The following is a 27,712-nucleotide window of genomic DNA, read 5'->3' as shown; positions in this document are numbered from 1 at the left end:
TTTTTATTTCATTAGAATTTTATTTAAAACTTCCAGTCAGTGACCTCTAAAATACCAGAACACAGGCCAATTAGTGTAAATATGCAATAAAAATTTACCACTGTTAAATTGCCAAAAAAAAAAAAAAAAAGGATTATCAGTAATTAACACTCTTTTTTGTGGATTATACATAAATACCATGGTTTGAATTCATTGACAGGAGGAAGACAAACACACATTATCATTACAGGTTCCAAAATCAATAATCCCACCACATATCTTAGTTTGTTTTTTTCCCCAAAAGACATTAAGTCTAAATAATTTAACCTAACTCAAAATTCATGCTAAACAGAAGTTTATTTTTGTACTTCCTGAGGGGAAAAAGTACCTTAAACCAAAAGACTGTACAAAGTTATGATTAATTCAAGTTGCAATGAAAACAGTTTTAGCCTATATAAATATGTGTGCCTTCCACATAGACTTGAAAGAGAATAAAACTAAATTTCTTTTAAAATTATGTAATGCAAAATTTACCACTAATTCATTTAACTTTCCCCTCAAATTTTGACTAAAATTTGTATAGGATGAAAAGTAAATGTTAAAAATCTCTTCACCCACTCACTTTAGAGATAATGACCCATAAATAATTTACTATTTCTCTTTTCCAAAAAGTATATGTTGCTATAGCCACAAAATTTGTAATCAGGGCCTAATAATTTATCTTATAATCTCCAGTGTTATTTCATTCCCTTGGTTTAAAAATGAGGAAGTTACAAAAGGCAGAACTGCAAAGAGCCAAATAAGGCTTGATGTCAGGAAAAACCACCTAACAATCAGAGTGATCCAAAAGTGGAACAGGCTGCTTTCCCTTGGAAGTCTTTAAGAAAAGACTAGATAACTACTTTTTGGAAATGTTATATAGTGAGGATTCTTTTCAGGTGTACATTGTACTATATCACCCTTTTCAGTCCTTTTAAAATCAAATTGAGATTCGGTAATAGTCTTTCAGCAAGTATTTATCAAATGTATAAGTCACTGTGATATAAAAACAGAAACAAGTCACATTCCAGCTACAAAGAGCTTACAGTCTTATAGAAGAAAGAATATATTAGCAAAATTATTTTATTGTACATATTTTTCAATCTTCTTCCACAACAAGGATTGTTACCACTTTACAGATAAAAATGTCAAATGACTTGTCCATGGTGACAAGTTAGAAGGACATGAATACAAGACTCTCCTGACTTGAAGTTATTACAGTATGTAAAATAAGGCATTTAATATATGTTCTCTAGATCTATTAGAAATGATTTTTTTTTCAAGTCATGTCAGGCAAACTAATTTAGAAAAGGCATTTAATTTTCCTCCTTCAAAAAAAAAAAATGCACATACAATTCAGTCAAAAAGCAGGGGGAAAAATTGATCAAAAATGGCCTGAAATATGACCTAAAATAAATAAATCTTCTATTCCCCTTATTCATTTTCCCCTAAAAATAATACTCACAGATTATTTAATTTTTACTTTCCTCTGTCCCCTAAAATGGCAAACCATAAAATTAAAGACTAACTATTTACCAAGGGAAATAAGGTTGAAGATTGGTTTGAAAAATCTGAGGATTCTGGCTTGACTCTTAGGATGAAAGGAACTATGGCACAAAAAACAAATTCCAAAGAAATTAGCTTTCAGCATGGGGGATTCTGCTTGCTAATTTCAAATTAGGTGACAAAGATGAGTTACAGTCATGCTTATGCCTATAAACTAGAACATGAAGCTCTTGGTTGTACTTTCTTTCCACATGGAAAAATGGAATTTCAATTCCACATGGGATCTGGCTCAAAGTAATCTGTCATAGGAGATGCTTTCTTTTTAAGGAAGGTGGTAGGAACAAAATCAAGAAGGAAATGAGGTGTTCTAGAATACCATTGATGCCTGAATTCCCTCTAAGTACACTGACTATGCCAATAAATTTGCTCTGCATACCCAAAGCCTTGTATTTTCAAAGGTTTCGATGTCCACACCTAAATATAAATATGTTATAATTACTATCTGCTGTTAAATACCCAGGTAGGAGAAAATGGGGAAGAAAGTTCTACAAGCCATTATACAGAAAGATTTTTTTTTTTGCCCTGAGAAAATGTAAGGTCATGAAAAACAATGGTATGACTAGAGATCGAAGGGAAATCCCAAAATAAAATCTGAGTAAGGAAAAGTGGATTGTAAAATAGGAACCACAGTTCCCATAAGGGATGATGAAGATAGGATCCTTCAATGGTGAGTACAAGCTTGACTACCTCTTATTTTAACCTCACTCAAAAGTTTCCATCTCAGTTGATAGGAAAATATCCAGCTGTATAATAAAAATCAATGGGTAAATATGCTTTTATTGATGTCTATTGTGAAAAGAAAGAGACATGTAATTCTCAAGTACTAGCCTCAGAAACCATAAACCTATAAAAGATCTTTTCATGGAAAACTTTAAATTCGGGGATGGAGAACGGACAATAGAACTTCTAGAGCTAGAAAAAATCGTGAGCAGCCCTCCTTCAGTTCTCTCCTTTTGTAAAGAAAAGAAATAGAAAGATTAAGAGATTTGACTATACAAGTCAAATATCCTTTTTTACTGATTCCATTTCAGATAAAATATTACTATCATTATACTAGATTACCAAAGACTAATAATTCATAAAATTTATAGCACATACAAGCAGCTCCATTTCCTCTCACTTCTTTTAAAAATACTCACACAGTATTAATATACATCAGATATCACTAAATAAGCCAATAAAAGGCTATTCACATATTTAAATTTTTTCTTCACAGTATATATTTTTTACTAGTTTATACCTACAGCTTCCAAAAGCATGTTAATTCTATTATATTCTTTTCAACATTCATCTTTGCAGTACCACATATATAGATCTACCTATTTGTGTTGGAAAAATAAGTTCTGGGACTACTATATTCCAATTATGTCAATTTCTAGTACATTTAAACTCTCTTGAAATACAGATCTTTGTAAATTTATTTTAGATTACATGATTTAGATTACATTAACATTTCGTTTAGATTACATTCCCCTCTTACTGTGTCACACAATTTCAAAGTACCAGAAATTTGATCCTAGAGGGGGGAAAAAGCAATCCTGTCCTACCTCATTGATGAAAGAACTCATTGTTAACGTGATTCACAAGTTGTGCTGAGGTCTTGGTTTTGATCTGTAGTATTCAGAAACTCTTCTTCTTGAAGGCTCAGTCTAAAGTCCTCTCTAACTTTTTCCAGCAAACCTGGCTTGAAAACCACATCTAGTGCCGTCATAGCCAGAGCCTTAGCAGTACGTAAAGTGTAGAATTGTGCTTCTTGGGATCCTATAGGGTGGAAGGACCAACAAACATTAAAGTGCCAACTATGTGCCTGGCACTGGGGTCATAAAGACATGGATATATCCAAATATATATAGAACAAATGAGAAAAATAAAACATTTCCAGCCTCACTGAAAATTAAATTAAAACCAACTTGACTATGAAGGAATACTTCATGAATTTGACAGTTAATGCTCAATTACTTCCCTACTCTCCATTCATAACTAGTTCCAAGAATTTTAATTATAACATAATTATACTACAAAGACAAATTTGCTTTCAGCTAGGTAGTCCAATGGACAGAGAGCTGAACTTGGAGTCAGAAAAATCTGATTCAAATTTGGCCTCATAAATAACTTTATGAGCTTTACTAGCTGTGTGATCACAGGCAAGTTCTCTGTCCATCTTAGTCTCCTCATCTGTAAAATGAAAATAAAATAGCAACTACCTCCCAAGATTGTGGCGAGGAGCAAATGAAATAATTTCTATAAAAGACTGTACAAATCATAAAATGTTATATAAATGCTGGCTGTCAAATGCCAGTAATTCTCTCCCTTCACTTCACTCCACCAGATAATATATTCATTCCAAAGTCTATTCACATCAGCAACTCTTACCTGCAGCTGCAGTATATTGCTCAGTATGATTCAGTGCATCAGAACCAATATAAAAATAAGGGTGAATTCCAGGTACCACAAAAGTAACATTTCCAAAGTCAGTGGAACCTTGAAGCATATAAAATAAAAGAGATGTATTCAGTTAAGTGTTTGAGTTATTAAATTATAATAAAAAACTCAGTTTTCAAGTTCGGACATGAAAAAGTATGGTAAAAGCAAAATATATTCATAGTGGCATATTTTTCAAAGACAAATGTTAAACTTAGTGGTGGGAAAAGTAAAGTATATTGGAATATAAAATGAAAACTATTATCACTTGACCTAGGTATTCCTAAATGCTGATCCCCAGAACCATACCCCAGTTCTGTAACATAATGCAAAGTATAGTTATTAGGCAAAAACATAGTAAGGCACGTAGATGTGTGACTATCAGATGTTTTTTATATTTCTGGGTCGATCATTTTTATTAAAAAGTAGTACTAGTTATTATCCACTTCCATCAGAATACATCCTCATACAATATCGTTGTCGAAGTGTATAATGATCTCCTGGTTCTGCTCATCTCACTTAGCATCAGTCCATGTAGGTCTCTCACAAATGGATCAGATACTCAAAATCTGTTTGTAAACTAGTTTGGTATTTTGGAACTCAAGACATACTTTCCCCATGAAAATTATGTTTTGATATAACAAATAGAGCTATGCAGAAGTGGAATGGGCTGCTTCTGGAGTAATCTCCCTCTGAAAAGAGGTCAAGTAAAGGTTCCAGAAATATTTTGGGGGGAGATGAGGAAAGAATACTACTTAGGTATGGATTGGATAAGATGATCTGAGAAGACTGTCTAAATTCCATAAGCAATAATAATAATAAATCAGATGAGTCTCAGCCTCTATTTGCTTATTTTTCATTGTATTTTCAATCCCTCGCAATGCCTTCATTTGCCTACTTTCCACTATACTCTCAATTCCCAGTTACCTTTCCTTAACTGTAAGATTAGCAGTGCTTTCACATACTGCCAAGCCCAATCACCTCCTCTCAGTGTATAATGACTCAGTTGGCTACTCCCCTTCCTCAAAGATAATGTCTCTCCACCTTAGCTTTTATGAAGATTCTCTCGTGGCTCTCTTCCATGTCTGACTGTTCTCTTTTAGTCTCCTTTAAAGAATCATCATCCTTGATGAAATTGAAACTATTACCACTCACATGAAAGAGTATTCCAAATCATTATTGATCAGAGAAATGCAAATTAAGACAACTCTGAGATATCACTACACACCTGTCAGATTGGCTAAGATGACAGGAAAAAATAATGATGAATGTTGGAGGGGATGTGGGAAAACGGGGACACTGATGCATTGTTGGTGGAGTTGTGAACAAATCCAACCATTCTGGAGAGCAATCTGGAATTATGCCCAAAAAATTATCAAACTGTGCATACCCTTTGATCCAGCACTGTTTCTATTGGGCTTATATCCCAAAGAGGTGCTAAAGAAGGGAAAGGGACCTGTATGTGCCAAAATGTTTGTAGCAGCCCTATTTGTAGTGGCTAGAAACTGGAAAATGAATGGATGCCCATCAATTGGAGAATGGCTGGGTAAATTGTGGTATATGAATGTTATGGAATATTATTGCTCTGTAAGGAATGACCAGCAGGATGAATACAGAGAGGCTTGGAGAGACCTACATGGACTGATGCTAAGTGAGATGAGCAGAACCAGGAGATCATTATACACTTCGACAACGATATTGTATGAGGATGTATTCTGATGGAAGTGGATTTCTATGACAAAGAGACCTAACTGAGTTTCAATGGATAAATGATGGACAGAGACAGCTACACCCAGAGAAGGAACACTGGGAAACGAATGTGAACTATTTGCATTTTTGATTTTCTTCCCGAGTTATTTTTACCTTCTGAATCCAATTCTCCCTGTGCAACAGGAGAACTGTTCGGTTCTGCAAATATGTATTATATCTAGGATATACTGCAACATACTTAACATATATAGGACTGCTTGCCATCTTGGGGGGGGTGGGGGGTGGAGGGAGGGAAGGGAAAAAACGAAACATAAGTGAGTGCAAGGGATAATGTTGTAAAAAATTACCCTGGCATGGATTCTGTCAATACAAAGTTATTATTAAATAAAATAAAATTTAAATTAAAAAAAAAAAAAAAAAGAATCATCATCCTGGCTTTGCCTACTACCTATGAATATATGCCTCTTCTCTATCTGTGTGTGTGTGTGTGTGTGTGTGTGTGTGTGTGTGTGAGAGAGAGAGAGAGAGAGAGAGAGAGAGAGAGAGACAGAGACAGAGAGAGAGCGAGACAGAGACAGAGACAAAGACAAACATGGAAACAGAATGACAGAGAGACAGAGACAAAGAGAGAAAGAGATAAAGACAGAGAGAGACAGAGACAAAGACAGAAGCAGAGGAAGACAGAGACAGAGAGACAAAACAGAGACAGAGAGAAAAGATAAGACACAGAGAGGAAGAAGGAAAAAGAGAGGGGAAAAAAGAAAGAGAGGAAAGGAGGGAGAGGGAAAGAGAAACAGAGAGACAGACAGATACTGTCTCCATTGATATTAACTTTAGCTCTATGTATTCAATCATCTTCATGCAGATGACCCCTAAATCTAGAGTTTTAGTCTTCAATTGTACTCCCACATTACCATCTATCAGCTAAACATTTACGTCTGAATATTCCATGGGTATCTCAAACACAACATATCCAAAAGAGAACTCATGCCCTCCTCCAAACCCATTAATCCTCTAAACATCCTATTTCTATTGAAATCACCAGCACCTGTCTAGTCAGTCATGTCTGACTCATCTCACCTCCCATATTCTTTGACTTGACAATTCCACCAACAGCAGCATGGCATGGGTGATTAGTGTGCTTCAGAATCAGGAAAACCTGGGCTCAACTGTCACCTCTTCTACTTACTCATGAGTAGCCCAGGAAAAGCTGTTTAACCTCACTCTATGAGCCTGTGGGTTCATTTGTTTCAAAAAAAAAAAGATACATGCAGACATTGGGGGAGATGTACTTAATAGATTTGATGACCTCAGAGGTTTCTTCCAGATCTAAATCTATGACTTAGGATTTTATATCCATCACTCTGGTCCACTCACCTTTTAGGCCCTCATCACTTGGCCTGGACTATTGCAATAGCCCCACCCAACTCCCAAGTTGTTTTCTAAATTGTTTCCAGTCTTTCTTCTTTGTTCCAAACTCCACAGAAATATCAAAGTGACATTCCTGAAACACAGACCTGACTAGGTCACATGGACTTAAATCTTCAGTGGCTCCCTACTGATTCTACGAAAAATAGAAAAACTTTTCATAATCTGGCTTTCCAGACTTATTCCCATTTATCCCCCTTAATGTCTTCCAGTAAAAATAGCCAACTAGCTATTCCTCATACATGACATTTCATCACCTGCATCCAATGCCTTTACACAACTCATTCCCTCTAAAATAGAATCTTCACTCACCTCTACTTCTCAGTGCCCAAATTTCTTTAAAGGAAAATGTTCAGGTAACATCTACATCAAGTTTTTTCTAATGTCCCCTAGCTGTTATTGCATTAGAGAGAAAAAAAGAGAAAGATAAAACACAGGAAGAGGGAAAAAGAGAGAAGAAAAAAAGAGAGAAAGGAGGAGAAAAGGAAGGAGGGGGGGAAGAGAGAGGAGGGAAGAGGGAAAGAAAGAGGGAGAGATGCATTAGAGCTTGAGAGCTCTACTTTGTGATGCAAGAGCATCATGCTCCAAAGGACTAAGAATGTGGATTCCCGCAGTCAAGAACAACCATCTGTGACTTCCTGGAAAAGCTTCTAATTTGTGAAAAGCTAGGGCAGGAGAAAAAGATAAAGACCAATAACAGGGATTCCAGCCTTGTATAAGGGAAGGAAAGGTGCAGAATGGGGGGGGGGGGGGGGGAGGGGGAAGAGAAAGAAGAGCTAAAGGAAGAAGCACAAGGCTTATAGTGAGTGAGAAACTTCAGTGAGATAAGGTTTGAACTTGGAAGAGAAGATGTCACATATTTGGAATAAGAAGAATGGGTCCCAGTTCAACTTTATTATCAATTAATCCAATGACCATAAATCACTTTTAAAGGGATAAAATGGATAGTTGATTGAGACAGGCCATCTTAAAAAAAAACAAAACCCAAACTACTAAAAAGCCTTAGATTTTTGTCCAATAGTCAAAAAAATCAATCAAAATTTATCATATAATCTGACCAATACAGGCAAGAAACCAGTGAAAATAGTTCATTGAAACTTAGAATTTCACTGACAAAGGTCTGTAACTAGAAGCCAAATATCTAGATACAGAAACAGATTTACTGCAGAATCTTTGTTTGAAGTAGAATAAAGGTTATGAAAAGGCTTTTGCTTTCATGTGATTGTAAAGCCATAAAGCACAATAAAAATGTCAGGATCCTATGATGTCTACTAGTTATTTTTTCTCCCTCAAATGAAAAACTGGGGAAAAGTGAGGAAGACAATTAGATTTACAAGTTTTTTGTTTTGTGTTTATTTTTGTTTCCAGTATATCACTAGAAATCCCTGAGAATTTCTGGCCTAACTTGCCAGACCATCCAGCTTTTATTTGCATGTTCCCTTGCTTACTCCTCACTCCTACCCAGCTGATTCCTATTCTTCTTCAAAGATCACTTGAAGTCTAACATCCCCCAAGAAAAAATAAATAATAATCATGACCTTGTGGACCTGTACTCTTTCTCATAACAATAGTACACAGTATGTGTATTACTTCCTGGCACTTACTATATAATTCAGCCTTTTTAGCACTTAGAGCACTTTTTAGAACTTAGTATATAACATATAATCATTATGAAGTCTATATAAAAAGAAACAAGAGAAAATGGGAAGAATAAAAAACCTACTTCCAGAAAAATTCAAAATCCTAATAAATATTCACCTTCATATTTCACAAAATTGCTATATTAATAAGTGGTACTAAGCAATATGGTAACATGTGATTTTCAGAAAGAATAATTTTAAAAAACAACAATCTAGGAAACAGAAAAAAATAACTTCTATGTAAAGATAACAGCTAAGATCATTTTACTGTTTAGGTTTCAAGGTCTTTCCTAACTCTGTATCTTTTCTAAACCCTAAAAATTAAATCCAGGTTTAAGCTTATACCACACACTATGTTTTAAGTAACTTTTTCCTCTTAATAATGTTATGCTAATTATGGTAGAAAAATTTTAAAGCAACTTCAAAGTATCTCTATATTTTTGAAAACCTGTGCTAAGTGTTATCCCCTAGCAACAAAACAATACAAATATCATCAATTCCCTATACAACTAAGTAAGTATTTATTGCCCTGGAAATGACCCTGCTTGTTTATAAAGAAGGATTAAGAACTTGTTAAAAGAGTTTTCCTTTCCTTTTTTAAGTAGTTTACAATGACAGGAATTAAAAAGAAGATTTAGAGATCATCTAGTTCTATCTTGTCACTTGAAAATTAGTTAAATCAAATGTCCCCAATGTAATTATCTGGAATTTTGTTAAAAGCCAAGTATATCGCTACTTCTAAAAATCAAATGAACTCTCTTTGACATTCTGTATTTGCCTTAACTTCAAGAAATTAACTTTAACTTAAGGTTAATTAACTTTAACTTCAATTTTTCAAATATCTAAGAGGAAAACATTCCCTTCCGTTAACAATTCATATCTTTCTGAACTCTGGGAGATGACTAAGAACCATTACATTGAATTCCCAATTCCTATATTTTAGCCTGCCTGCATTTTGGATTTCCTTCACAGGCTAATTGTACACTATTTCAAAGTCCGATTCTTTTTGTATAGCAAAATAATGGTTTGGTCATGTATACTTAATGTGTATCTCATTTATACTTTAATATATTTAACATCTACTGGTCATCCTGCCATCTGGGGAGGAGAGGGAGGAAGGAGAGGAAAATTTGGAACAAAAGATTTGGCAATTGTCAATGTTGTAAAATTACCCATACATATAACTTGTAAATAAAAAGCTATAAAATAAAAATAAAAACAAAACAAAACAAAAACAAAAACAAAACAAAACAAAAAAAAAAAAACAATTCATACCTTTCTATTTCCCAATATGCAGGAGGTAAGCTCTGGTAATAGAGAGCAGGCCTTAAGAGTCAGCAACACTTGACTCTTACCACCTCAAAAAAAAAGGTCCTTTAACCCAGAGGTCCAAAAGGATCTTTATCCTTGAACAAGTCATTTTAAAAAGTTTTTTTCTTTTTTTGCTGAGGCAATTGGGGCTAAGTGACTTGTCCAGGGTCACACAACTAGGAAGTGTTAAGTGTCTGAGGCCAGATTTAAACTCAGGTCCTCCTGACTCCAGGACTGGTGCTCTATCTACTGTGCCACCTAGCTATTCCCACTTTAAAAACTTAATCAGGGAACTGAGTTATTAAGATGAGTTGTAAAACAGTTATCTCTCTACATTTGTAGAGAAGTTTTCTCAAAAGGAGCATACACAGATGACAGGCCCAAACCAAAAGAGAGGGAGAGGAGGTAAAGACCTTTGTTAATAGCTAAATAATATATATATACACCCTTTAGAATTACCTGATAAGCCATTTGACACAGAATCTCCTGAAATAAATTCTATTCCCAGCTTCTTTCCATTTTCCATGTAAGCTTTCCAGAGGCTCTTGTTAGGAAGGACATTATAGTAGTCATGCCCTGCACCTTTTAATTCCACCTAATGAAAAGATGGTTATTAAGCACAATTTGATAAAAAGACAAAAACAGAATTGGAAAAATTTTTTCAAATCAATAAAGTTATGAGCATTTCTATTTCCAATAAACTATAAGCATCTGAGGGAAGCAGCTATGATCTTAATTATACCATATAACCTATATCCAGGATTTTGTCTCCTGCTTTGAGAACATTCAAGTATAAATACATAACTTGTCATAAAGCTGTCCCTTAGGGTTCAGACCATGGGTTCATATTTATATGTACTTACTTTTCTCATTCTTCTTAACAGTTTCCGAGGGATTTAATTTAATTAGATAATTTAATCTATCTTCCTAGTTAACCAAGTCTCTTAATTTCTTTCTTGTTGACTATCTTAACAAACAGTTTTTATTTGCATGTTCCCTTGCTTACATTGCCCTCCTTACTCTACTCTATCCAGCTGAGTCCTATTCTTCTTCAAAAACCATTTGAACATCCCCCAAGAAAAAGTAAACAACAATCATGGTCTCATAGACCTGTATTCTTCCTCATAACTATAGTACACAGTGTGTATATTACTTCTTAGCACTTAATATATAATTTAGATAACATTTCCTCCCAATTAGGCTGTAAATTCAAGATTATTGTAGTACTTAGTACAGTACCAGCATATGTATATACTGCTCAAAAAATATTTGTTGATTTGATTGATGTCAGAAATAAAATCTCCTTCTATAGAAAAAAAGGCAGATCCTTCCCCTCCCCCCATTATCTTTTTCTAAGGTCCTGATGTTTACTATATTGCATCATGTATGTAATTTTTTTATCCCATGCTTTTTTTCCCCCCTCTCTAAATCAGGCTTTGCCAATGACTTGTTTCCTCAAATAGGAATTTTACTACATAGCACATATAAAAAGGCAAGTTATATGTTTCTAAGGATAATAATAACTAATAAATAAAACTAATTTTTGTAGTTATCCTAATTGTACTATTTGATAGTCCCAAAACATCTCTCAATAACTAAGTTTTCCCTACCACTTATACTTGTTCCTAATCATGGCAAATGAGCAGCTCAGAGTCAACTAGCATAGAATATTTAAGCCTTTTTGAAATATAAACTATTTTAGCCAACTGAGAAAATATTTCTCTTTCCTATGGTTATAATATTCTTTGAAATTGAAAAAGAAAAATTCATAATAAGGATAAAATCAAGATGAAAATAATCACATAATTATATTAATGGAATCAGATAATCTGATTGTTCTCTCCATTTGTCTCTCAAATTTTTTAAAAATTTAAAATGTAGAGAAAAACCAAATCAAGGTCCTTCCCCCTCCAAACCCTTCTGATTAACATTTCTGATTAACAAATGGATTAGCTCTTAATACTTCTTACTGTGCATCCTGTAGCCAAAGCAGCAGCTTTAAAGCAATCTTCTGCTTTTTTGGTCAAAATTGGAAGCTCTTTCACTGAGGGTGTACGCAAATAATAGATTAATTCAGAGTATGAGGGGATGATATTAGGTTTCACACCACCATGTTTAATTATACCTAAAAAAAAAGTCAGGGTATTAGAGTAAAGCAAAATAAAAAGTTGCTGAAAGCAATAAGTTAAGTTATAACAGGACTAAAAAGCTTTTCTACCAATGTTCATATAAAAAGAAAGATTTAAAGTTATTAGCAACATAGTAACCCCATTTGCAAAGGATTTTGAAGACTATACATATATTACTTTATATTTATTTATTTATGTAATATATAATATTTTTATATATTATATATGTAATATATAATATATAATATAATATAAAGTACATATTTATACTTTAATTGTGATATTTTCCAGCCAATCAGAAATAGCTGAGTATAAGTCCAAATCTTCCTATGAACCACAGAAGGAGTTTATATAATATAGGATCAACTTTAAAAATCATTTGTTCTTTAATTCTAGTGAACCTTGGAGATATAATTAGTTATATGTAACTTACTGTAAGTCTATGTGAAGTTGGTGAAAATTTTATACTATTTACTCTGGATTTAGCAAAATTTTACTGCAACAAGACCAGGCACATCAACAATCAGAATGCTGGAAATGGAAAGTAATTTAGGTCATCTGATATAAACTCTTCACCATATCAATGAAGAGAAATGCAGAGGGACTTGTCCAAGATCACAGCTCCATAAAGAGTTGAGGCATGAACCTAGTTTTTCTGGCCCCAAATTACATGCTTTAAGGTCTCAAACAGCAATAAAATTTTAGTGAGGATGTGAAGAGATGATAATTATTTCAAAACCTCAGAGTGCAGTGATTATGTGAAAGTGACCAATACTGCCCACTTAGAAAACTTCACAATAAATTATTCTAAGCAATGACAGTTAGCAAGACAAAAGAAATATCAGGTATTCAGTAACCATAATTAGGCAGCATGCAATTATTAAGTACTTAGTATGTGCTAGTCACTGTGCTTTCACATATTCTATTTGTTATTCTCTGTGATATGTATCTTTTTGGATACAGTAGGAAATTTTCCCTCTAACTTAAATTCATTCACAAGCTGGTTCTAACCCACTCTTCTCTGGAATATTCTCCGAAATTCACCTTCACATATTTAATGATCTAGCACCACTGGCTCTTCTTGCTGCTCCTTCATGCATGACACCTCTCCTATTGTCCCTGTGTCTCTGCACAGAATGACTCCTGGACCTTGGATGCATTCCCTCCTCAGCTCAAATGCTCAAAATCTTTCGTTATCCTCAAATTTCAGTCCAAGTGACAAGGCTTTCCTGAGCCTCCAACTTCCTAGTGCCATGATGGCTACATATATTTATATATTGCTTCCCTTGCATACATTTATATCCTGCCTCCTCTGAGTAAGTTTACAAATATTTATATACCATCTCCCCTGAGAAATACTAAGTTTCTTGAGGTCAGGGCCCATTTCATTTTTGTCTTTATATCTTTAGGACCTAGCAAGTGCCTAGCAAGAAGTGGGAGCTTTAAAAATGATTATTTACCATCTCTCTTCCTCTACTTTCAGTTTAAATCTCTATAAGACCATAAACACATTATCTTACTAACCCTTTTTAGGTTAATTCTATATTTGGCCATTCCATCTTCCTGGTTCAAAAATCCAAATTCTTTTTTCAGGAGCCATATCTCCTAAATCAGTTGTTCATCTATTTCCCTCCTCCCCAAATTGCTGATGCCTTCCTGTGAGGCCCCTTATATCAATCAATAATAGTGATTTTAAAATATTAACTCTATCTTTGGTCTTTAAGTTATTGCTGGAATTTTTAAAGACCTTAAATATGCTTCCTCAAAGAATCTATCTCTATCCTCTATGAGAAAATTCCATATCCTACTATATAGCTCCAAGGTTTCTTCCCAGTTCTCCTTTTCCCATTTGGATATACTCCAACCTATTACAGGTGAGAGTTCCCCTCTGTCTCCTTCAGATTTGATTTTGACCTTTTGGCTCATGCTAATTATTATCCATATTTCATGTATTTGGGTACAGATATCTATAGCCATGGATTGGGTTTGTCTTTTTATTTTTCCTAAGAAAAATCTGATTTCCTCTCCAAACTGGGAGATGAGAAATTGATCCTCCAGCCTTTTTAATTTCTTCAACAAGGAGGCCAATTGGAATTTTATATAGCCCTTACTTGAATTTGGCACTAGCAGAAACACAAACAACTCTGCAGCTCACAAAAAAAATTTTTTTTTTTCCTGGAGGAAATCATTTAATCTTCTGGCTTACTGCGGTTTACGTGTTTGTTTCAGCTCTGCCAAAGATTTTAGAATAAGGGTTCATTCTCTCTCTCTAAGAAGGAGCTAGACAGCCCAGTGGATAGAGTACTGGGCCTAGAGTCAGAAAGACCAGAGTTCAAACTCATTCTCAAACATTTACTAGCTGTGTGATCCTCAGGAAGTCACTCAACCTTGTTTGCCTCAGTTTCCTTATCTGTCAAATGAGCTGGAAAAGGAAATGGCAAACCACTCCAGTATAACCCCAAATGGGATCACAAAGTCAGACATAACTGAAAACAACTGAACAACAAAGCTTTCTCTACTGACCCAGTTCTGGGATTTCATCCATATAGGAGGTTCCCATAGAACTCCTTCCCACTAGAGGAGGTTCTCATGGAAGTCCTACTAGTGCAGATCTCCTCCACAATTTACAGATTTAGAGAGCTGTCTTGGACACTGAATTTCTTTGGCTTTCTAGCCACAATTAGTAGATTACAGTCAGAACTCCAAAGCAAATAAAAGCTATAGTTCTGTTAAAAGATCTTTAAAAGGAGAAATTCAGCTTCTGACCACCACATACATATTATCTTCGCTTTTTGCTCATCTGTTTCACTAAATTTGGTCTCTATGATTGACCATATCAAATTAGAGATTAGATTAGACTGAGATTAGAGGTCTTCAGAGGGCCTCTCATTTTATAGATGAGAATGAGACAAGGGATGACCACAATGGGTGCAAGAGTCAGAGATGGAATTTAAAAACCAAATTCTCTGACTGAATAATTAATATTCTACTTTTTTCCTTTCCTCTCATCTTCAAGACATTATGCAATACTTCTGTGATACTTAGGAGGCAACTATTACCCATTTTTAAAAAAGGGAAAAGGTAGGGTTTCTCATAATTGGCAAACAAAAATTGATGGCAACTTATACACTCATCTTGACTGACAAAAATATTGTTTCCCTTAAACATTACTGCATACAGATAAAAACTAAACCACAGAAAGGTAAATAATATGAAAAGAAACAATGCTATCCAAACTAATAGTAATAATCAGCATTTACATAGCACTTTACAATTTGCAAGGTACTTTACAAAAATTAAATTTTATTGTCACAATCACACTGGAGATAGGTGCCATTATTATATCTATTTTACAGTTGAGGAACCTGAGGCAGATAGACGTTAAAGGACTTGCCAAGGGATACACTGCTAGTAAGTATCTGGAGCTGTATTTAAATTCAGAAACAATGGTTTTTTCAAAAAATTTAAAACCAGCCCATATCAATCTCTCATTGCGTGTATTTCTGAAAATAAATTAATGCTGAAAAGAACTTTTATTTTACCAACACTCAAATTAATAAACATTTAGAGAAATTAATCTTATTAAAATGTTAATTTCCAACAAAGTATAAGTACTACTCCCTGCATAAAAGAAGTATTGACATGCTCACCATGAACTCTCCAGGAGGGTTTCATTTGCTGTCTTAAAACTGACAGATTGTTGTATGCAAGAACAGCAGCATCTAATGCATTCAGACCTTCCCAAGGATAAGCAGCAGCATGAGAAGCTTTTCCATAATATTTCACAGTCACACTAGGGGAAAGTATCACTTGTTAATTATTTTCTTTATATGTAATGAAATTTAAAAAATCCAAAGTAGTTATTTTGGGAAATACCTTAGTATTGTTACTTAATAAATTCACAAATGCTATAATCCTCCGTGAGTATAAAGCGCAGAGAACCTATACTGGTAGAGGGAATTCCCTTACTTGAAGTTTCCTTTTCTCAATGAAGTCACAAGAACAAGTCCTAATCCTATAAATATCTAGAATATTACACATGAATTCTACAACTTTGTTGTAAAGGGCTGGGGAACAAGTTAAGGAAGTGGGCCATAAATCAATTAAGAGGCAATGAAAATTTGTGATGAAGAACCAAAAGCTGAATGTTATATATAATCAGGAAGTGGGCACATTTTGTAAGAATAGAGGGAATGGACGTCAGAAAAACCTCACTCATATCTGAAACTACAGGGGAATCAAAAGTATAGGTGGAGAGGAAAAAAGAACTACAATCTAAAGTGAGGACCTTTGATCGTTTCGTGGATAACTAGGGAATAGCTGAAAAGATTATGGTATACAGATGCAAAGGAATATTCTTTCACCTTAAGAAATTATAAAAGAGGTGATTTCAGAGACCCAGTCATAAGGACTGAGGCAATTAAGTAAAAACATGAAAACAATTTATATAGATACAATAGTAACATTATAAAGAGGAACAACTCTGAAGCACTTGAAAACTCTGAACAAAGCAATAACCAAAGAATGCATGAGGAAGCCCATTACGGAACTCTGAAAAAGGTGACAGTGCAGCCAGATTCTTAAACATGACGATGGTGTGGATTTGTTTTGCTTGATTACTTTTATTTATTATAAGAATATTTCCCTCTCTTTTTCTCAGTTAATTGGGGAAAGGGGAGAACATTAGAAATGCCAAAAAATAAAAAGGGCCATTGAAACTTTTTTTGGAATGCACAGAGAGAACAAAGTTTTTAAAATAATATATGAAACTTAATACTTTTCATAATGCAAGTAATGTCAAAAAGAGACTCGTGGTTTTACATAAATTACTCTTTTTGTGTTTTGCTAAGTATGAAAATGCTCTTTTTTGGTGTTTGAGTCCTGAATAAAAAAAATTAAATTTAAAAAGGGAACACACTACTTAAGTATTCTACTGTAGAAATGACTGTTAGAACATTTTTCTTTCCATTTTCATGCTACAATGATTGTCAGTAAATAGTTGATGTTTAAGAGATGTAATTTATAAATTGAATCCATTAAAATTGCTCCTGAAATTCAAAACTTCTACCAATCTTAACCATGAATTTCTCATTCCTTTTCAACATTAACATAATTATGAAAAAAACTAGTTCATCTCATATTTTATGAAAATTTTTCAACCATACCAATTGAGACAATTTTTTTTTCAGAAATAATACCTTGAAACATTACAAATTACTTATCCCACTTCTAAATGTTCTCTTACTAAGATGGGTTGTTTAGATACTATCAGAATAAAAAGGTTTTGGCAAAGAAATGCAACCATGCTGCCTGTATACTTAGACAAATTCATTTTTTACAAATTTTTAAGGGAAATTATTTTCAAACACCAAATGTGTCCAATTATATATACACACACACACACACATATATATGTATATGTATAAGACATTTAGATGTATCATTATTTTTCGCCAACATGCCTAAAGATGACATAGCTCAAGATTTTTAAGCATTTGTGTAAGCACACTATTTAAAGCTATTTCAACTGGTATCAAATTATTAGGGAAGTATTAGATTTAATCAATGAAACAGACTAAATGTCTGAATCTTTAGAAATTTCACATCATTTCTCGATTGTTTCCAAACATACCCTTAGCAAAAAAAAGCCTCTAAGTACATACTTTTTATTATGGTAGTATAAAGCAGCAACTATAAAGGCTGTGTATTCTTCAATCTTTCTGTCTTCCAATTCTAGCACAATGTTCATGAATAATGACTGAATAACAGAGTAAATTTATCCTCTCATTATCCCCTTGAAACTGAAAAACACTTGTCAAGACATTTATTTGGAAGGACATTAAAAAAAAAAAAATCACCAAAACCTTCCAGGGAAAATGTTCTAATATCAGTTCTACAGATTAACTCTCAAAATCAATGATAAAAACACCACAAATATAAATAAGAAAAAAAATACACTAGAAGCAATTTTATTTTAGCAGTAATTTTTAAAATGAAAAAGCACTAATCATCTTTGCGCTGGTGAAGGGCTCATGCTAGAGTGAGATTAGGATGGAGCTTTTCAACATGAATGTATCAAATGGAAGAGCTCAGCATTTAACAATACATTAATGCCAACTTTATTACAAAGGACATTTGAAAATGACACTAATAAATAAGAACCAATTATTATAATCTTTCAAGGTTAATCCTTGCTAATGATAGGAATTAGAGTATCTTCCTGAACAGAAATTGTACATGTTTTAAATTTAGATGTGTAACTGATGATTTGCCCAGAATAATCTTTTTTCAATTTTACTTTTTATTTTTGAACACTTCACTGTAGATGAAGCATAGATGGCATAGAAGCAGTCTGATTCAGCGTAAAATGCACTAATTTTGGGTTAAGGGAATGCTTAATAATCTAGCTCTCCATTTCATTTTCTGTGTGATATATGCCAAGTCTTTTAATCAATCTGCACCTTAGTTCCTTTCTCCATAGAGTAACGAAGTTGGATTAAATAACCTCTGACCTCCCTACCAATATATAACACTATGCTTTGTAAAGAGTTCATATTTTCTGTATTACATAGGGAAATCCAGAGAAATTATTTTTAGATGTTTGTACAAGATTGATGGTTTTCCAGAAAGTAAATACACTACTTATTATCTAACTTTTTTTATTTTTCTTTCTAAGACCTAAACAGACTTACATGAACTGATTATTATTTAATTTAAAATAAACTAACAATGGAAAATGTTTTTGTCTCAGGGCTCCTATAGTTTTAGACCTTTGCATTTTAATACTTATGGAAGCCTTCTTATAAAAGAAGCTTAGTTTTTTTTTTTTTAAAGGTAAACCAAATGCCCTTCGTTGTCAAACACACAATGAAAAGTATTAAATATAGATTCAGAAAATCTCCTATTGCTTAAACATATGCTGAATTATTTCTTTGATATAAAGTGCCTACTGTTTGTAAACTTCCCCACAAAGGACTTTCCTCTGGTGCTTCTTTGTGGCTTGGAGGTGATTGTGGCTTCCTAAATGCTCTGCCAGTAAAATAAACGTTCTGGACCTTTCTTTAAATATAGCCCCAACAACAAACAATCGGGTTTCAAAGGACTTACCTAGCTGAAGAAAGATGCTCACCACTAACAAGATCCACTTGATGGATCTTTGGCTATAGCAACCCACAAAATAAAGATTAAAATACAAACTGTCTGGTATATCTTTCTACTATAGTGACAGTGGCAGAAAATGGTACATGAGATGGAAAAACTTCAGTTCTTAGACTGATCATACATTTTAATTTAGTTGTTGGTATTTGAAAAATGGTCATTTATCATCAAGTGGACATATTGGCAGAGTACCAGAATTGTATGAATAAATGAAACTATAAAACAAGAAAGTGGAGTTAAATAGAAAGATGGATCAGACATTGTTCTTAGAGAGGAAAATATAGGGTCTGGCCAAAAAAAGACCAAAATAAGTTAAAAAGCACCTTTGTTAAATACTTGACCTACTTTAACTTCACAGCAGACAGTGCTGAGAAGTGCATGATGGATATGAGTAGACTCACACAAATACAAAAAGCTACAAGGAAAAGCTGGAGTAAAAAAAAAATGTTATTAGAAAAATGTGTGCTCAGAACAGATGGGGTAGTAAATTAGCACAAGATGAGGAAAAGCTTGGAAAATTAGTCTGTATGGTTTATTGTATGTCACAAACCAGAAAGGCTCCCAGCTCAATGGGTGGACCTCTTTCAGCAAGTTTAGGGGAGAATACGAATAAAAACTGAACAAAGTGAGGCAAGGCCTGATCACTAGAGAGAATGCCCACCAAAAATGAGATCTCTGATCTATTAAGAGTTATGTGTAAGGGAACAAGGATACAAAAAAAAAAAAAATTTTAATATAAACAGAGATTCACAGAGGCTTGCTGGCCTGCATGTGTACACATACTGCCCTCTCCAGGAGAAAACATAAAATAGAGAAAATATGAACATTTTGAAATTCCAGTTTTGCGATCTAAATATTAGTTTCAACGAAGAAACATCTATTTTCTTCATCTTCTTTACTTACTCATGCTCAGCCACATCAGGTAGGTAAGCAGCATTTTCTTGTGATGGATGAGCCATAAAAACAGCATCAAGATTTTTAAAAGCTCCAGCTTCAATTAAGTCAATTTTGCCACCTCCATCTTCTTCTGCAGGAGTACCCAGGACAGTGATCTAGAAAAGACACAGGGATCAGAGAAGCCCAAATATTTATCCACCAAATATACAGGTTCCTAGTTCACAATTCATTCAGAAACTACTTCATTGTTTGTCTTCAAACTATAAGACTAGCTTTTAACATGCAACTGTGAGTAACTTTTGATATTTAAAAATTCACACTTTAATTTATATTGCAATACAAAAGATCTCACAAGAAAACCAATTTGATGAGAAATATCAGAAATTTTCTGTCTGAAATGCTTATGATGAAAAGAGAACTAAAGCCATTTGGTTACTCAAGGTACTCTGTAAATCAAGTAGTCTTTAAAGCCTTTATTGCAACTTTTTTTGACTAAATGTTAGATATGTAGGAATAAGAATTTGCCCTGTGACTTCATAGGTATAGAGAATTCCTGCATGAAGAAAAACTCTTCCCCAGTGCAGGTCAGTACCTTATCTTCAACTTAACTATGTGGCCTAGAGCAGTGATGGCAAACTCAAATAGAAAAACAGAAAAGATCCCAGAGGACTGCATATTGACTTAGAAAACCACAGATTTAACATCTAAATTCCATTGTATTTTTTTTACTTTTTTTTCTGAGACAATTGGGGTTAAGTGACTTACCCAGGGTCACACAGTTAGGAAGTATTACATGTCTGAGGACAAATTTGAACTCAGGTCCTCCTGACTTCAGGCCTGGTGCTTTATCCATTGCACCACCTATCTACCCTTTTTTACTTATTTTGTTAAACATAGTCCTAACTACATTTTCATCTGAAGGGGTTGTTTTAGGTTCTGGCCTAATTTGGCACTTCTGGTCTAGAGCAATATAGTAGGTTAACTAACTTATCCAGGGTCACAAGGGCAGAATATGTCAGAGACAATTTGTAGTTTAGCATTAACAAGCTAATTATTTGCAAAGCGCTTCATAATTATTTATTAGTTAGTCCTCACAACAACCCTGTGAGGTAGGTGACAAAGTACCATTTTACAGAGAAAGAGAGGCCCAAGAAGTAGAGTGATTTGCCTAAAGGGACATAAAAAGACTAAGGCAATGCTAAATTAAAATTCAACTCACAAGACTTCTACTCTTATGCTATCTCATTAAGAACTTTCAAGATAGATTATTTTTAGAAGTACAATAAACAATCTCAAATACCACAGTTAGAAATGACCAATTACACAAACTTACTAATTCGTTTCCACCAGTTCAATCAGGCAGATTTATTGGTCACCAAACACCTAATTAAACAAAAAAGAACTTTACAGAATAAACATTTTACTTTAATACTTTCTCAAAAACATACAATTTTAAACAATCAGAATAAATGTCAGTGAATAATGGGGCTCCTTAAGTTCTAAAATCATTCAATCAACAAATATTTATTAGGTTGCTAGAGATACAAAGATGAAAAATGACAAGACTCTTAATCTCAAAAAAGTAAATGTAATGAATTTGAAATATATGTGTGCATGTTTGTATATATTACTATGTAAGAGATATGCTATTAATTTTTTTAAATTGACAGTTATTACTATTTGAGAACTACATGGTTCCTATAAATTATGCAAATATCATGTACCCCCTTTAAATGATCATTACCTCTGTTTTAATCCCCCAAAGCCCATCAGCTACCTTGTATTCAACTATTCTTATGTAGGTGATTTCCAGATCTATATAACCTACCCTTTCTCCTAAGCTCCAGTTCCTTATGAAGTATCCTTTGGACATCTGGCTTTAAGATCCCACTGACACCTCTACCAGGTCTAATACTGAGTTCAAAGTCTTCCTGAACACCTACTCTCCCTTCTGTTTTTCCTAATGCATTTGTATTGGCTACCCACATACCTGGAATGCTCATTCTTTCCTTTACTTCCTCCTAAGAATCCTTGACTTCCTTTGAAACTATTAACATCTCAACTTCTGCAAGAGGTCTTGTCAACCAGGATTCTTCTTCCCAGAATTTTCACTTGAAGATTACCTTCCATTTCCATCTTGTACAGATTATTTGTATATTGTTTTTACTATTAGAATGGGACTTCCTTGAGAGGAAGGACAATGTTTTTACCATTCTATATATCCCAAGAACTTACCACCTGGCACATCGTAAGAGCTAAATAACTATGTGCTCCATTCTTATTGTAGAACTTCTAATATGTTTGATTTGACAGTCTGGTCTTTTCTTGTATTGATAAAGGGAAAAGAGAAAAAGGTTGATCACATTCCATAACAATCAACCCTTCTCAAATGGACAAAGAGTTAAAAAAAGAAAGAAAGAAAGAAAATAAAAAATACAAGGGAAAATAGCCTTAAAAAAAAAAAATAAAACTTTCATATTCTCCTTAATCAAAATAAGACTGATTCAATTTTTAGCCCAAAGATGAAGAATAATTATTCATATATACTAAAGAAATAAGCCTCTTTTAATAATATTTTCTTAAATCTATTGAAAAATTTTCTGTTTAAAATGTGAAGGGGTTTTTCTAATACATGAAGACAAAAAATTTTAAAAACTTAAAGCCTGAATTGAACTATATTTAAAATGCTTCCTTATTATTACAAAAACATAGTCTATGAAGACTATAAAGTATAAGGACAAAGAAAAATCTCTCCAGTATTAGAAAGGTAGATGTCTAAAAAGATCAACAGCAGCCCACTGAGGATTACCCCTAGTGATTTGGTAGCCACAGTAAATCAAAATACAGCATCCCCGTTTATCTGCTTTACACTAACTACTTCCTTGTAAAACCCTTCGGATGATGGACTACCCCTGCAAGTAAATAAACATAGACACACACAAAAAATGTCTTTAGAACCCACACCCTCAATTCTGTTATTCAAAATAGTGGATGATATTCGAGTTTTGGGGTCCAAATACAAATCATGACTAAGAATACATGCCTAGAGAGAAAAAAAAAGCCCACAAACCAAGCCTAAATCAAAAAACACGAAGGGAGCCTTCAGTGAGGGTCGGGAAGGATAACACCACCCTTTTAAAGGATAGGAAGAGACACAGAAGCCCCCATTCCCGGTTCCCATTTAAATTTATTATTCTAACAAGATATTAAGCTTTGCTGTTTCTGTGCTACTGAAAGGCTGCAAGCTGCTAGCACCCTCTAAATTTTCCACCCTGGGATGAAGCTGGGATGAGTATTTGGGTGCAATCTATCCCAAACAGTTATCTGATGAGTTTTAATGGACTAGTTAGATCTATCTACATCTGGTATGGGAAGCGCCTTCTAAGATTCAGAGTACCACAAGTGATGGAGACGAGTTTTAAATGGAACAATACAGTGTCAATCCTGTGATACAATGAATCGGATGCGGGCCAAGGAGAGAGGCTGGCGTCCTACTCTTCCCCCACTCCCTCCAGGAAAATCACGGTGCCGTGCATACCGGGGCTGGTGTAGGACAATAACCCCAGCCCAGGCCCGGTCTCACCTTCACCGGCGGACAGCTCGGGTGGCTCTCGAGCGCCCCCTTTAGACCCAGGGCGGCCGCAGCGCCCACCTCGGCTATCAGGTTGTGGCCGCAGGCGTGCCCGATGCCAGGCAGCGCGTCATATTCGCAAAGAAAGCCCAAGTGAAGCGGCGCGGAGCTCCCGGACCCCGCGGCGGGAGACTCCCATTCCGCCCGGAAAGCCGTGTCCAGCTTGTAATGCGGCTGCACCGCCCACAAGGAGGCGGCCGAAGACTCCTGCTCGAAGAAGCGGGTCAGGGCGCCGTGGGCCCGGTACTCCTGGTAGGCGAGCTCGGGCTCGCTCCAGATCGCCTGGCTTAGGGCCCCCAGCCGTTCGGCCGCCTCGTCGATGCACTCGGCGGCGCGGCGTTGCAGCAGCTCCAGCTCCGAAACGGCGTTGCCGCTCCCTTCGGCCAGCTCCTCGCCCGGTCTCATAGCGGTCAACACCTCGCCCAACGGGGTAGAGGAAGGGATCCCTAAGAAAGTAAACTCCACTACACAACCCGCAGATTTCGCCGGGAGCTCCCGCTAGCCTCTTCTTCAACAGCCGATGGGTCCCGCCTCTACTCCGCCCCCAGGCTAGCTCTTTCCCAATCACAGCCGTTCTTCATTTCTCCCTCTCTCCTACATCCGCCCTCCGGTTGGGCCTACTGGAAAATGTAGTCAGCTGCCTTCGCTTCCTTGGGGCTTGAAACTATAAAAAGCTCACCTCCTGTCTTTGTTTTAGTCTCCCCACTGAACTGTGGATTCTAAGTACAGAAAAACCCCTCCGTTATTCGAATACAAAGAATCCAGGATTGTCGGGAAGAGTCTCCGCAAATGAAAGCAGTGAGGGAACCTCGAGTTCTTGTGATCAACTAAAAGGGACTCTAAAGCTTCCATGGGTAGATTTCAAAGGTCTGTGAATTTGGATGGGGAGAAAACGACACCTTTATTTTCATGAACTTATAACTGAAATTTAGCTCTCCTTTCAGTTGTTTAAAAATATGATTCTGAGGAGTCCAAAGATTCATGATAAAATCAACTTATCTGCCTCCTCATAGAAAGCTGATACTCAATATCAATATCTACGGTTATTAAATGCCTACCAGGTGCCCCGCACTCTACTAACCATTGAGGATACCCCCTCTCCAAGAAAAAGGCAAAAGACAGTCCCTGTCTTCTAGGAGTTTACAATCTAACGAATGACTGACTCGGTGTGGATTTGAGAGTTTTTTGAGGGGAGGGATATAGTCAATTCAGAAATTTGTTTAATTTAAATATGCATATATGTATGAAGGGTTTTGTTTTTCCCACTTTCTCATCGGAGAAATGAGGGTTGAGTGGAAAAGAAGGAAAGTGTTATTGAAAATAAAATGTAAATTTTTTTTGAAAAAGGGAGTCCATAAACTTCACCAGACTGCCAAAGGGGTCCATTTTGCACAAAAAGTCTAAGAAGTCAATTTAGAGGCTTTCTTCTCTGAGTAGGCCCTGGCATGTTGGCGATTGTTAAATTGTTAAATTTTTTCTATATACTGAAAACAGGTAGCACACAGATATTTTGGTATTACATGCTGAAACCATTAGTGATTGAGAAAACTGCCCCATAACAATTGGGCTGTGAAGCTAAGAACCGATAAGGGGGAAATATCCCATAAATACAAGTAAGTATGAACCAAAAGAGAAGTACAGAAAAAGTGCTATGAGAAATTTGAGGCAGGAGATGTAATTTCATTCTGGAAGGACTGGGGAGATAGAAAAGAGGATTGATACCATGGAAAAAGTATCATGGGTCTAAAGCATATCAGTTTGGCTTCTAATGGATAACTCAACAAATAAGGATGGCATATATGAATCATAGTATAGTTGGCTAGAACATAAAATACTTAACGGGAAATAGTATGTGATGGGAATTCAAGGCAGCTTGCTTTCTCCCTAAGGTCAAAATTCCCCAATTCATTCTAAGAGTATATCTCTAAATCTCCTGACTTTGTCCTTGAAGTATTTTTCCAGCTCTTCCCAGACTTTGTCCTTCTCTCTCCAATTCCTCCTTGATCTTAAACTTCATGAATTCTTCCCTTCTTCCTGATGTTATTTCCCCAATTGTTCTGGTAATCTCCCCAACTCTCCTAGTTTTCTGTCTCTTCCTTCTTCTGTCTATAAAAATCATCCCTTCCCAAATGATGACACAAAATCATACTTGGATTTTGTCTAAGACTTTTATTTCTTCATAAATTTATCTTTTGGCAGGAAGAAAATCTCTGTGATTCTTCACAATTTTTGCACCTCATCACTGCTCTCCTGAATCTCATCATGAGACTATATCATTGTGTAATAAAGCTATACAAGTATACTAGGACTAGTATTGTCATTATCAGTCATTTTACTCATGTCTGACTCTGCTGGAACTCATTTAAGGATTTTCTTGGCAAAGATACTGGAGTAATTTGACATTTCCTTCTCTAGTTCATTTTATAGATGAGAAAACTGAGGTAAAAAAGGTTAAATGACTTGCCAGGGTCACACAGTTAGTGTCTAATGCCAGATTTGAATTCAGGAAGATGAATCTTTGAGAAAGAGCACTGGTTATCCAGTCAGAAGATCTAAGTTCAAATTTCACTATTAATGTGTACTCCTTATATGACCTTGGTCAGGTTATTTAACCTCCTTTGACCTCAGTTTCCTCATCTGTAAAATGAGTAGATTGGATTAGATGGGCTTTTGAAATACCTTCCAGCTCTAGCTCTTTGATTCTATGATCCAATGAACTAAATACAACTGTGAATATAGGAAAAACTGAGTCATACTCCAGTCCCACCCACCTAGTAAGTTATATTAAGATCAAGATGTGGATGTATGAGAAAGAACTCTATAAACTGTAAAACTGCCATAACCTGTGCTTCAGTTTTATAGGAAAGCTGAGAGTAAAAGAACTAGATCAGAAGGAGAAAAGAGTAGATTGATTTTGAGAGGCAGTGAAAAAAGGCAAGATCATAGAGGAAACTGAAATGGTTGCCCTTCTAAAACTTGATATGATTAATGGACTAAACAAACATAATTATTTTATTGTAGTATTATATTTTATTATTGTCCCAAGTTATGAAAAATGTTTTGAGAATTGTCTAAATGATCCTGGTTACAGATACTGTATCCAGTATTTGGAGACAAAAACAGTTTCTGGGTGAGAGGTTAACAGCTCCTCTTAACCTGATGAGACTCTAACCTTGGAGGAACCCGGGATGATCCTCACTATGGGGAGAAAAGAGTGAGACAGAGAGGATTCTGCTGACAGCAAGTGTTATTAATTCTAATCTTTCATCATGTAGTCTTACCCCATGTTTAGTAACTGTAGTATCTTGTTTTTGTTAGGTCAATTATTCATATCCTCTTTTATCTGACATTAGGACTATATAGACACCTTATTCCTCTCCCTTCATAATTAATTTAATAAAGAAAAAATTCATTCAAACTTTTAATTTCTAAGAATCAACACAAATATTATCCAAGATCTACTGTATTTCAAATGATTTCTCTCAATACCATGTTTTCCTCCTTTTAAGGATATGAAGAGCTTTTGAAAAGCTATGTAACATCATTGTGATGTCCAAAGTTATCTTTCCCAACAGACACAAAACTCAGATCATATCTATCTATATTACTTGAGTAAAGCATACATTTAACTTAAAATAAGGTAAAAAATACCAAAACTAGAAGATTTAAATTAAAAAGTCTTCAGGTGATTTTTTTACTGGAAAATGATTAAAAGTTTGGATAACAAAAGGTCTCTCAGATATAATTTGTTTTGTGCACTAATAACTTTAATTGGAATCTTATGACTACTATTCAGTTTTAGA

General features: G+C 35.0%; 1 protein-coding gene across 1 annotated transcript; it reads right to left on the bottom strand.

The window, feature by feature from the left end:
• Positions 1 to 27,404, bottom strand: PM20D2 (peptidase M20 domain containing 2). The gene is made up of 7 exons (XM_051997383.1): positions 23,862 to 27,404; positions 20,285 to 20,433; positions 15,874 to 16,016; positions 12,065 to 12,219; positions 10,554 to 10,689; positions 3,958 to 4,065; positions 1 to 3,345 (listed from the first exon to the last, which is right to left on the bottom strand). Exons 1-7 carry the CDS (start codon positions 24,312 to 24,314, stop codon positions 3,155 to 3,157), a joined length of 1,335 nt encoding a protein of 444 aa, XP_051853343.1. The 5' UTR covers positions 24,315 to 27,404; the 3' UTR covers positions 1 to 3,154.
• Positions 27,405 to 27,712: the final 308 nt, after the last annotated feature.

The sequence above is a fragment of the Antechinus flavipes genome, chromosome 4 (assembly GCF_016432865.1).
Source record: "Antechinus flavipes isolate AdamAnt ecotype Samford, QLD, Australia chromosome 4, AdamAnt_v2, whole genome shotgun sequence".
Lineage (NCBI taxonomy): Eukaryota > Metazoa > Chordata > Mammalia > Dasyuromorphia > Dasyuridae > Antechinus > Antechinus flavipes.
The sequence above is the reverse complement of the archived record's forward strand: the minus strand, read 5'-3'. Positions and strand labels throughout refer to the sequence as shown.

Coding starts and splice junctions, on each gene's coding strand:
- PM20D2 (XM_051997383.1), bottom strand. CDS start 24,314: ATGAGACCGGGCGAGGAGCTGGCCGAAGGGAGCGGCAACGCCGTTTCG. Junction 16,017..20,284: donor CCTGATGTGGCTGAGCATGA/GTAAGTAAAGAA, acceptor ACTTTCCCCTAG/TGTGACTGTGAAATATTATG. Junction 12,220..15,873: donor ACCCTCCTGGAGAGTTCATG/GTGAGCATGTCA, acceptor CTTTTTTTTTAG/GTATAATTAAACATGGTGGT.